Raw genomic sequence first — 12,978 nt, forward strand, 5'->3', positions numbered from 1 at the left:
AATGTATCCATCTGCAAAAGGATCACAGATAACTTATCAGTATTCACAGCAGAAATAGTGGCCATCATACTTGCGCTACAATGGATAGAGGAGATTCAGCCTGAGAGAGTTGTCATCTGTTTGGATTCCGCAGCAGCTATGGAGTCTTAACGCCAAAGAAACATGTAGAGATGACCTGCTGTTGGAAATTCACCTGATCCTGTTTCGCTTACAGAGAGTTGGCCTGGTTGTGGAATTTTGTTGGATCCCTGCACATGTAGGCATAGTGGGAAATGAAAGAGCAGATGAAATAGCAAAGAGAGCATTAAAACTGTCCAACACTGAAATAATTAAAGTTTCATTTGGAAGAGGGGAGGCAAAATCCTTGATTAGTGCAGCAGTAACAAGAGCGTGGCAAACTAACTGGGACGCAGATCAAGAAGGGAGACACCTGTATAGCATCCAACAGTCAGTAAAGGTAGAGGTACCTAAGGGCAGGGATAGGAGAGAGGAGGTAGTGTGTTCACGGCTCAGGTTAGGACACACGGGTCTGAGGGCAACACTGTATTTAATGGGTAAAGCGGAAACAGATAACTGTGAGGTATGTGGTGTCATAGAAAATGTGCAGCATGTGTTAATGGACTGTAGACGATTTGTAACACAGAGGAATATACTGAAAGACAAGTTGTACATGCTAGGCAGGGGCTGGGATTTGCAGGGAATCTTGGGAAAGGGTGACAACGCCAAAGACTGCAATAAGGCATTAATGGGATTTATTAAGAGCACAGGGTTAGTGCATAGATTGTAGGTTTTTTTTTTTTTTTTTTTTGTTTGTATCTATACGACATTAGCCTGTAACCTGAAGAACTAGTCACCCTAAGAATACACACTCCGATACAGTAGGTGGCAGTATGCACCTGAAACGTTGGTTGCGATCTGCCATTAAGTAGAAGAAGAAGAAGAAATACTCATTTGCCTAATAATTCTGCACACACTGTATGGTGTATATGTGTAATTCTGTGAATGAGTCATTGGTTAAAGTCCATTGTCAGACATATTAGTCTTTGTCAAACTTAAAAGTTTATCTTGAGATAACACCAAAAACTGCAGCGTGAAGGTTTTCCAAATTGCTCCAACTGTAGGAGGAAATGTTATGAGAGTGTTCCTCCATTAAAAGATTACCTGTAAAAAAGAGTATATGGAACTTAATCAACCCCCATCAGTAAGGAAATTACTTGCTAATTACCTTTCTGATCAATCCTTAGCTTTTAACAGCACGTCAGGCCAAAGTTTGTTTGTGTTTTTTTTTTTAAAGAAAGGAATGCCAAGAGCACTTCTCTTTCCCGATCTAACCCCGATTGCTGCTTACTCATAGTAAAATAAATTTCTGTCGAAGAGTCATATACTATACCAATATGTTGGCACTTCAGGGGTGTTATTTAGTACACAGATAATCGGAGGCCTGAAGAATTTATTTCTGCTCTAATCTTGCTCAGTCATTGTTTGTGTGCAGAGTGTGACAATTTATCAGTGCAGTATTCATCCCTCCCCACTACATCTGGATAAAAAGTGACAGTAACGGTGTTGTACAATGAAAAACACTAAACAAAAAAAAACAAACAAATGAAAAGCAGAGCATAAAACCATCAGCTCAGTCTAAACTAAAAGATTGAGTCATTTTCAGCAAAGTACCACATCCATTTCCTTTGCAAACAATTTAAAAGACAAAAGGGCTTCAAGAGTAGCTTAGCTTCCTCATGATGTTTCTAGATACTGTTATGACCATGCTGTAGAAAAATAAAACCCCAAGAAGTTGAAAAATCATTTTGAAACACCAAACATTTAGAAACAATTACAGAAGGATTTGTCCATCGTTGCATTTTCATACAATTACTGAATTTTAATATGGTGTCCAGTAGATGGCAGTATTATAGCAAGACTACATCAGTGTCTGTGTAGCTTGACATTTCCCTGAACTTTGTGTATTGTTCCTGTCTCGAAAAATAATATTCAATGTTCAAATACTGTGTGAAGAATAACTTTTGAGAAAAATGAATGATCAAACTCATTACAAAGGTAAGACTTAACTGTATTATGACACAAAAAGGTGCAATGTTGGGAGATATTTTGTATTTATTGCAGTGTTGATTTAGGTGGAAAGAGACAGGTCCAAACGGTTAAAGTTATATAACTTTAATAATAAAGTATAACTTTAAGAAGAAGAAGAAGAAGAAAAAAATTTAACTTTGAGAAGAATGTATTTAAAAAAAAAAAAAAAAAAAAAAAAACTCTAGGTGACGACACACACTTTCTTGTTTACAGTAGGCTAACGTTCAATGGAAAGGTTATATAAACCTGGGAAAAGACACACCTGCAAACACCAGAGGGATGGAGACCTCAGTTCTTTTTCTTGGCCTAAGAATGGCTCTAGGTTTGTTTCAGGTGAACTCAGTTATTGCCTTTGGTGAATCTCTGAATGATCAAAAGTACAGGACTGGACTGACAGAGACTGGAAATGATGGAGTTACTGCTGAGACCTCATCATTGAAATGTAGCCTGCAGGGTACTGCTCGCTTACCAGTGTTCTCCATGGATGGGGACTACATTATTGGAGGTGTTTTCTCATTTCACTACATAGAGAAAATCATGGTTCATGACTACATCACCATGCCTGAGCCACCAAGCTGCACAGGCGGGTTAGTAAGAGGAAAGCATGAGAAACTGTAAAATAACAAACATGTTGACTGCTGTAAGGGTAATGATTTTCTTTCTTTCTTTCTTTCTTTCTTTCTACTAAAAATGGACATGTTTGTGTTTCATAATCAAAACTTTGTTCAGCAGCTGTTTTGCAGGTCATCCAGATTTAATATTTAAATGATTATTTTTCAGCTGTAGGGGCTGTTGGAATGATGCACTGGTATCTAGTCCTAAACTTAGAATTTAATTATTCAATAATCCCTTTTTGCCCATAGCAAAAACTTGCACAAATCCAGGCTGCAGCTCTGCTTTGTTGTATGTTTTTGAGAAAAGGTGAAGTGACCTTATTTTGTATGAAAACAGTGATACATAACCTTTATCTGTGTGCAGCATTAACAGTCGTGAACTGCTCTTCTCTCGTGTAATGATTTTTGCCATTGAGGAGATTAACAACAGCACAGAGCTACTGCCAGGCATCAAGCTTGGTTATCAGATCTACGACTCGTGCACCTCAGTGACCATGGCTGTGCGCGTGGCATTTTGGCTCTCCAACGGACAGGACCCTGTGTTTCACACAGGTGATAAGTGTTCCCAATCTGGAATGGTGATGGGTGTTGTAGCTGATACTGGATCTTCATCATCCATCAGCATTTCACGCATCATCAGCTCCTTTAACATCCCCCAAGTAAATAATCTGAATCTTTTGAACTTTTTTAAAAGATATGCTTCTGACTACTTCTGTTTATATTACTTTAAAGAACTAGATTGTTATGTTTTGTTTCAGGTGAGCCACTTTGCCACTTGTGCCTGCCTGTCAGATAAGCAGCAGTACCCGAATTTCTTCAGAACTATTCCCAGCGACCGGTTCCAAGCTGACGTGCTGGCCAAGTTGGTGAAACAGTTTGGCTGGACTTGGATAGGTGCTGTCCGCTCGGACACTGACTATGGCAATAATGGCATGGCATCTTTTCTTAAAGCAGCATACAGAGAGGGGATCTGTGTGGAATACTCTGAAGCCTTCTACAGGAACGACCCACAAAGCAAGATCCAGAAAGTAGCTGATGCTATCCGCAGGTTGCCATATCACTAATTTTGCATTGTGGTTTTTGCACTGGTACTCTGCAGAGCAAACTATGAAATGAGTATAACACACGATTAGTATTTAGTTAATTATCTGAGTAGTATGACATGTCTTGAAAATGAGTAAAACACTCAAACAGATAAATTACATATAACAGAAAATGCTGCATGTTAGTTTAATGTTACATATTATAATTTCTCTGCAGGTCAACAGCTAAGGTTGTCGTGGCCTTTGCAGCCGCAGCAGACATGAAGGCCCTGCTGGAGGAACTGGCCCGGGACCCCCCTCCACCTCATCAGTGGATAGGCAGTGAGTCGTGGATAGCAGACCCACAATTCCTGAGGTTCAGTTTCTGTGTAGGAGCCATTGGAGTTGGTATTCCAGGATCTGTCACCCCAGGTCTGAGAGACTTCCTGATGGATCTCTCTCCTTCTGAAGTGGCTGCCTCCCCAACACTTACTGAGTTCTGGGAGGATGTATTCAACTGCACTCTGGAAAAAAGTGAGAAATGCACTGTAGAATGAGCATATCACCAGTATTTGTGGAGAAACAAACATTCAACATGCGTGTTCATGCATGTATTTCTTTAAGCATTGTGTTTACCAGCAAATCTCCATTTATGGATCTTTTATTTTGTATGATGACAGGTCAAAGTATGTTTTATTATTTTTAAATATGTAGCAACCTTTAAATATGTCCTCTAGCCAGTTCTAACAGGTTCAAGCTATAATTACAATATACTATCATTTAATCTATACTACAAAGTCATAAAATAGTCTGTGTTTGACAAGAATTCAAATGTGATGTGATAAAGTCACAAAAAAGTATGTATTAACCATTTAAAGTCATTCTTATATTTCATTGTTATGTCAGTTGTCTATTGGAGTTCCCTCAGGTGGAAACTCACTCTCAGTTGAAGAAAGATAATAAAATTAATTTAAGTTTACTTCTTAATTGAAATGGAACATATGTGTATACTTGCCTTTGTACTTAAATATATTAGATATTAAAAAGATATTGATACAATATGTCTTTTAGAGTTTGAAACACCGGCTTCTGCCATTGTGTCCCTGTAGGTGCTGCTGCAGTCAAAAAGGATTGCGATGGAACTGAAGACATAAAGATGCTCCACAAACCATACATTGATACATCCCAGTTGAAAATCACTAACATGGTTTACAAGGCTGTTTATGCAATAGCACATGCTATTCACAATGCAGTGTGTGAGAGAACAAATTTCACAACCCAGTGCAACAAACACACCAGGTTGGAGTCCAGACAGGTCAGATGAAAAGAAAAGTCACCCCTGTTCTCTTTCTTTACCTGTAGTCTAACTTATTTCTAAATGAAAATGTAATAATGACATTGTTTGACATTTAATTTCCATCTCCTGCTTCTCTGTCTGCACGTCATCTTTACAGGTTTTAACTGAGCTGAAGAAAGTCAACTTTTCCCGGAATGGTTATGTAGTGTCATTTGATGCTAATGGGGATCCACCGGCTCTGTATGAGCTGATCAACTGGCAGAAGAATAAGAGTGGAGTTATTGAGTTAGTGACAGTCGGGTTCTATGATGCTTCGATGCCAATAGGTCAAGAGTTTCGTATCATCAGAAACCTAACCTGGATGGATGGTGGCATGCAAGTAATCAGTCTAATGAACTGCTGGTGAGCTGCTTTGTAACATCTGTGTTGCAGAACTTTTAAAATATTCCTTTTGCTTGTGTCTCTGTGACAGGTGCCGGTATCAGTCTGCACTGACAGGTGTCTCCCAGGAACTCATAAAGTGCTGCAGAAAGGAAAACCCATCTGCTGTTATGACTGTAAACCCTGTCCTGAGGGAGAGATTAGTAATGTTACAGGTAAAATAACATGTTTTCCACGTGTATCTGAAACATCACATATGTGAATGTCAACAGTACTATTCATGTGTTTTTCAGACTCTCCTGATTGTTTCCCTTGTCCCAGGGAATTCTGGCCGAATGCAGAGAAAAACACCTGTTTCCCCAAACCTGTGGAGTTTCTTTCATTTGATGAAGTCCTGTCAATCATCCTGGCTGTATTCTCTGTTGGTGGCGCCTGTCTGGCCATCATAACAGCAGCTGTTTTCTTTCATCACAGGACAACTCCCATTGTTAGAGCCAACAACTCTGAGCTGAGCTTCCTGCTGCTCTTCTCTCTGACTCTGTGTTTCTTATGTTCGCTGACTTTCATCGGGGTGCCCTCTGACTGGTCTTGTATGCTGCGGCACACAGCATTTGGCATCACCTTTGTTCTCTGCATTTCTTGTGTTCTTGGGAAAACTATAGTAGTTTTAGTGGCTTTTAAAGCTACGCTTCCAGGTAATAACATGATCAAATGGTTTGGTCCTCTACAGCAAAGGATGACTGTAGTTTCTTTCACCTTTATTCAAGTTTTAATATGTACTATTTGGTTGGTTGTGAGCCCTCCTTTCCCAGTGAAAAATCTCACTACATACAGGGAGAAGATCATTCTGGAATGTGCGTTAGGTTCTGCTGTCGGGTTCTGGGCCGTGCTTGGGTACATCGGTCTGCTGGCTTTCTTCTGCTTTGTGTTAGCTGTCTTGGCTCGGAAACTCCCTGATAACTTTAATGAAGCCAAGCTGATCACCTTCAGTATGTTGATATTCTGTGCTGTTTGGATCACCTTCATCCCAGCATATGTCAGCTCTCCTGGGAAATTTACTGTGGCTGTGGAGATATTTGCTATTCTGGCCTCCAGTTTTGGACTAATTCTGTGCATTTTTGCCCCAAAGTGTTTCATCATATTATTTCAGCCAGAGAAAAACACCAAGAAGCATTTGATGAACAAAAATCAATTGTAGCACATCAAAACTTTCAAAGCAATACAAGAAAATTATGAAATTGGACATTAAATATACAGCAGTTTAATATACTTACATTTATCGGTCTCAGCTAAATTTTTTACTTTATATCTTGACTTGACAGCAAATATTCACTTTTGGCATGCAATTTATAAATGGCATTTTAAGCTGTTGTTTTGTCATTTTTTTCTTTTTATTATGTGCTGAACATATTAAATAAAATCTGTATATTCAAAAGTGTAATGTGGGAGAATTAAGTTCTTTGATTTTTTCCCCCAGAGCCTTCAATCAGGCATTTTCAATTACTGGGTGAGAAAATTCTGTAGGGGGTGTGAACACATACACCCTCTCTTGGGTAACTGGCCATGATTACATGAGAGTTTTAAATCCCTGTTTATTCTGAATAAAACTTAAATACTATTCAAAATTACTTTGTAAACACCTAATTCTGAGTGACTCAGCAGTAACACACAATGAAACAATAACAAAGAATACACGAAAAATAAAAAAAACATTGAAAAAGTCGACCACTCAAGCTGTGGTAAAAACCAATAAAAAAAGGTATGTCCTACAAAGGATTTAAAAGCAGAAAGAGACTCGTCTTGTCTAAGATGCAGTGGCAGTGCATTCCAAAGTTTGGGGCCAACAACTGAAAAGGAGTGGTCCCCTCTGGAATTCTTTTTAGATTTAGGTACAACTAACATGAAGTGATCTGTCGACCTAAAGGAGCGTGAAGGACTGTAGGACTGGAACAGGTCATAAAGATATTGTGGGGCGAGGCCTTGTTGACATTTAAAAACAATTAAAATAATTAAAAAATCAATACGGAATGAAAGAGGTAAGCCGTGCAAAGGCTTTAAAACTGGTGTATGTGCTTGTGTTCTATATGCGCCGGTTAAGAGCTGAGCTGCATCGAGTTGCAGTCGGGCAAAAGTTGACTGACTGATCACGACATAAAATGTGTTGCAGTAACCTAAATGATTTATGATAAAAGCATGAATTAAACTCTCAAAATCAGGATGACAGACAAACAACTTGGCTTTAGACAACTGTCTAAGCTGAAAGAAGCTGGATTTCACGACAGCGCTAATATGTGCATCAAACTTTAGAGCACAGTCCAGCATCACACCAAGGTTAGTCACTGTAGGCCTGAGATACTGACCCAAGTATCACAGGTCTAAGCGAGCTGAGGAAACATCCTTTGGGCCAAGCAACAGCACCTCAGTTTTGCTGTTGTTAAAAAGAAGAAAGTTCAGGAACATCCAGGCTTTTATTTCTTCAGTACAACATAAACATGCTTTTCTTTCTTCAATACGATGTAAAAGTGGTTTTATGCAGTAAGCATTACTTTGCCTTAGTGGCATATAAATCTGGCTGTCATCAGCATAAAAATGAAAAACGATGCCATGCTTACAAAGGGTGGACCTAAGTGGGAGGAGATAAAGGGAGAAGAGGAGAGACCCAAGAATAGAACCTTGGGAGACCCCACAAGTAAGAGGCACTGTGGATAAATCAGCACATCCGATACGGACACAGGTATGACCTGAGCCACTGCAAGGCATATCCCTGGATTTCCACCAGTTCTCCAAACGAGACATCTAGTGGTCCACAGTATCAAAGGCAGCTGTTAAGTCCAACAAGACCAAACCAACACAGGGTTCAGAGTCTGTCATTAGGAGCACATCATTAAAAACTCTGAGCAGCACTGTTTCTGTGCTGTGCTGAGCTTTAAAACCAGACTGGAACACCTCAAGAATATTATATGCCTCTAGAAATTATTTTAACTGACCATAAATTACTTTCTCCAGGACCTTGGAGAAAAAAGAAAGCTTCGAAATAGGCCTACAATTTGAAAGGATTGTAGGATCATGACCATGTTTTTTAATGAGGGTTTGTATTACTTTATTTTTAAAATTGACTGGTACATTCGCAGTAATTAGGCTATCATTTATAATGCCCAGAATATGTGATGCCAAGGTGGGAAGAACTTCCTTAAGAAGCCTAGGTGGAAATGGGTCTGGTGGGGAACAGAGGGGTTCATGTGCCCTATCCTATCAGTTCTTCCAAAAAGGGTAGATTGACAGGCTCAAAAGTATTCAAAACAGCAGTGGCAAAAAGGAGAATGGATGGGTTATGAGTCAAAGGAGATATAAGGAACCTGGTGCTCTCTATTTTATTAACAAAGAACTGAGAAAACTTTTCACAAACATCTACTGAGGCCTCTAAGCAGGGTGTTTGAGAGGTATTAAGAATGCGGTTAATAGTCTTAAACAAGACATGAGGATTGTGACAGATCTATTTTATTTTAGCATCTTCGTTCTGTTTTTATTTCATTAATTGCATTTCTTTTAATCTTTGTTTTTTTTTAATGCACTTGTATTGCTTTCTGAGCCCTGCTTAAATGTTTCATGTAAAGCACTTTGAATTGTCTTGTACATGAAATGTGCTATATAAATATATTTGCCTTGCCTTGCCTTGCCTTCCTCTGTCCTTAAGAGAGGCTCCTTATTAGTCATTGTCCAATCCGGAGCCAGGGGGTGTGAGGACCTAACTGAAATCAGCTGTTCTCCATCATGTCCAGATTTATACACGCATGCAATTAGAAACACAGCAAGTGAAATATAAAAGCCAAAATAAAAATCCACACAAATGTCAATAGCAAAACTCATGCAAAAATAATACAAAAACATAAAATTGATCAAGAAATAAGCTTAAGAAGAATAAGGTCCCACACTGACATAGTCAGGGACTCAAACGTGAATTTTAACAGTTATATTAAGACAGTTGTGAAGCCAGCCTATTAACACTTAAAGAACATATTGAGGATTTAAGGACTGATGACTCAGCTATATTTAGAAGTTGTCTGTGCAACTGTCTTTAGTAGACTGGACTACTGTAATGCTGTCCTCACAGGTCTCCCTAAAAAGTCCATCAGACAGTTGCAGTTAGTCTAGAACGCTGCTGTCCGAGTCCTCACTAAGACCAAGAAAGTAGATCATATAACTCCAGAGCTCAGATCTTTACATTGGCTTCCTGTCTCTCAAAGAATTGACTTCAAAATCCTGCTGTTAGTTTACAAAGCACTGAATGGTTTAAGACCAAAAAACATTCAGGATCTTCTGGTTCGTTATGAACCAACCAGATCCCTCAGGTCATCAGGGTCAAGTCTACTTTCTGTTCCCAGAGTCAGACCTAAATGTAGCAGGTAGTCTTGCAGCCATGGCTGCAAATTGTTTGTTGTTTTGTCCGTCTAGTGCTTCTCACTCTGGTTATTGTGTCAGAGACTCATGTGAGTATTGCTGCAGGCTGCAGAAGCATCTGCACTGCAGGAGTTGAGGGATATGCTAAGGTTACAGCATGAGCAGTTGAATAAATTGACTCTAAGCATCTCCCAGCTGCAGGGCCTCCAACAGCCCAACTGCACCGCTTCTTGTGGTACAATAGTTTGTAGGAGATGCCAGCTGCCAGCTGCCAGGTCACCTGGTGAGGGACTGTGATGGTGCCCATGTCCCTTACCATCTGCAGCAGAGCCGGCAATTTCCTCCTGCCAAGGGGCCAGAAAACTAGCACCCCCTGAACTGCAGACCCACATTTCATGCGGGGCAGTTGTGGGCTTTAGGTTTTGCAGGTGGTCCAAGCTGTCATCATGTCCACATTTAGGTGTGCGTATGGGTGGAGTTTCTGTCTCTTGCCTGGTGGATACCAGATCTATGGTGTCAACCATTGCAGAGTCTCTTTTTTGCCAGCACTTCAAGCCATGGGGTCAAGAACGATTCCCCTTATGAACGTAGGGTCCACTGATGTACTGCTTTACCCTCGTGCAGTTGATGGGTCCCTAGAAGAGGTACAGATGGTAAGCCTACCTGCTGGCATCAGTGAGGTGCCCCCTCAGGTGGCTAGTGTCCTCGCAGTCAGTTTCCTCCTCGGTCCAAGATCAGATAGTAGCACTGGAGTTGGGTCATTTGCCTGCAGAAGCCCAGGATAAGGTGGGGGCTCTCCTTTGGCAGTATAGCTCGGTCTTCTCAGCTCATGACGGGAATCTAGGTTGCACTGACCTGATTGCTCATGAGATTCCTCTAGAGGATGAAATCCCTGTGCGTGCTGCGCTATCATCGTATTCCTCCCTCTGAGTATGAGGTTGTTAAAGACCACATCAAACAACTGCTTGGGTTGCAAATCATTAGAGAGAGTAGCAGTCCATATGCCTCTCCCACTGTAATGGTTTAAAAGAAGGATGGCAGTCCCCGTATGTGTGTCGACTATAGGCTTCTGAATAGGAAAACCAGAAAGGATGTGTTTCCTTTACTTTGTATTAACAAGTCTTTGGATCCTGACGGGTGCTTGCTGGTTTTCCACCATGGACCTGACTAGCAGGTACAACCAGATTCCAATGGCCAGTGCTGATCTTCCCGAGACGGCTTTTTACACCCCTTTCAGCCTTTTTGAGTGGAACCGCATGCCATTTATGCTTTGCAGTTCTCCCAACACATTTCAGAGGTTGATGCAGCGGATTTTTGGGGACCAGCAGTGCCAATCCCTGCTGTTGTATCTTGATGACATTGTGGTTTTCTCTTCCACTATTCAGTGAGATTGCGTGTGGTGTTCGAGCACTTGCAGCGTGAAGGGCTTAAGGTAGAGCTGAATAAGTGCACCTTCTTTCAGCAGAGGGTATGCTACTTGGGTCATATAATTTCTGACCAAAGTGTCTATGGACCCCAGTAAGAATGAGGCAGTCTCTCGTTGGCTGCTCCTACCACACTTTCAAAGCTGAGCTCATTCCTTGGATTTGCTAGCTACTACCGCCGTTTTGTAGAGGGGTTTGCAAAGCTGGCTGCACTGTCATTCCACACAAGCAGATAAAACTGTCTCCAGTCATTGGACAGGAGAGTGTCAGCATAGTTTTAAGGCATTGAAAGCCAAAATTGGCTCTGCACCAGTCCTGGCTCCTATTTGTCTTGGAGGTGGATGCCAGCTACGGTGGCCTTGGCGTTGTTTTATCCCAAGAGCAAAATGGCAAAGTTAGACCTATAGCTTATGCTAGCCATGGGCTGAGGCCCACAGTGCGTAATATGCTTAACTATTGCTCTATGAAGTTGGAGTTTTTGGCCCTTAAGTGGGCAATGACTGAAAAACTTCAGGAAAACCTGCTGGGCCACAGATGTGCGGTCTATACCGACAACAACCCACTGCGCCACCTGTCGTCTGCCAAGCGTGGGGCTACTGAACAATGTTGGGCTGCCCAACTAGCATCCTTTGATTTCAAGCTGAAGTAGCTCGAAATCAGTAGCCGTAGCCACAAAAATGCATTTTTTTTCCTGTTTTTATTTAATTTCTTTAAAGTTTGTTTTTAATGCACTTGCTTCTTGCACCCATGAAATGTGCAGTACAAACAAATTTGCCTTGCTTTCCCTAATATGTTCATAATCTACCATGATCTAAGAAGAAAATGAATTATTGAAAGAACCTGAAAAGAAGAAATTGCCCATTTTGATTTAGAGTTACAGACAATTCTATCTTCATCAAGTGTGAGTTCCTCACCTCTGGAGATTGACCTCTTCACCTCACCCACGATCTGAACTTCAGTTCTTCCATCAGGTAGCCACAGCCAATTCATAACATCATAAATTGGTAATGCATCCCTATTCTCCGGAAAGGACACCTGGTCACCAAATGATGTGGTGAAGTTTACCTTTTGCAGATAATGTACAAGCTATACATGGAATAGAGAGACAATTAAAAACACATTAGGATTGAAAGACTGGACAGTTTCACACTTTATATAACATTATTTTGATGGAAACATTTCAGTTGTCATACTTAGTATTATGTTAATGGGATCAATCATATATCTTGTGTAAATAAACATCATTCAAACTACAAAATTCATACCAATGGAATTTATTCTCTGTTTCTTCATTGTCTGAACTGACACGTTTTCTGGCTTTTCTTCCCTTACTTGTCTACATCAGACTGTAATAAATAACCATATGTCTGAAGTTTAATCAGTCCTCCAGCAGTTTTGACCAATCAGAGTAAACTGTGTGTTTCAGAAGAAGGAGTCTGGAGTGCATTCACATCTACATTAACTAAGTGGCTAATGCAGGTCACCTTCTGTTTCCACCACATAAGAGAAAACCATGGAGCTGCATCTGATCCAAGCCCAGACCCAAATCTAAGCTCGATTTTGCATTCACACTTGAAACTGGTCTTCCAACCACTGGCCTGTGATAAGGCACCACTGAATCCAGCAACAAGTGTACCACAGTTATCATAGATACTGTATCCCAGGGTCATTTTGGAAGCAGATTGGAGTTCTTGTTGATCTCATCAATGGCAAAGGCCATGGTCATGGCATGCCTGAGCCCTAATGTGTCAAAA

At 40.6% G+C, this 12,978-nt stretch overlaps 1 protein-coding gene across 1 annotated transcript; it reads left to right on the forward strand.

Moving 5' to 3' along the window:
- The first annotated feature begins 2,548 nt into the window (after window positions 1-2,548).
- Window positions 2,549-6,600, forward strand: LOC121646030 (extracellular calcium-sensing receptor-like). Its single transcript, XM_041994888.1, has 8 exons — window positions 2,549-2,675; window positions 3,067-3,361; window positions 3,461-3,750; window positions 3,963-4,258; window positions 4,834-5,039; window positions 5,179-5,400; window positions 5,494-5,617; window positions 5,696-6,600. Exons 1-8 carry the CDS (start codon window positions 2,569-2,571, stop codon window positions 6,598-6,600), a joined length of 2,445 nt encoding a protein of 814 aa, XP_041850822.1. The 5' UTR covers window positions 2,549-2,568.
- Window positions 6,601-12,978: the final 6,378 nt, after the last annotated feature.

This window comes from Melanotaenia boesemani, chromosome 9 (assembly GCF_017639745.1).
Source record: "Melanotaenia boesemani isolate fMelBoe1 chromosome 9, fMelBoe1.pri, whole genome shotgun sequence".
Classification (NCBI taxonomy): Eukaryota; Metazoa; Chordata; class Actinopteri; order Atheriniformes; family Melanotaeniidae; genus Melanotaenia; species Melanotaenia boesemani.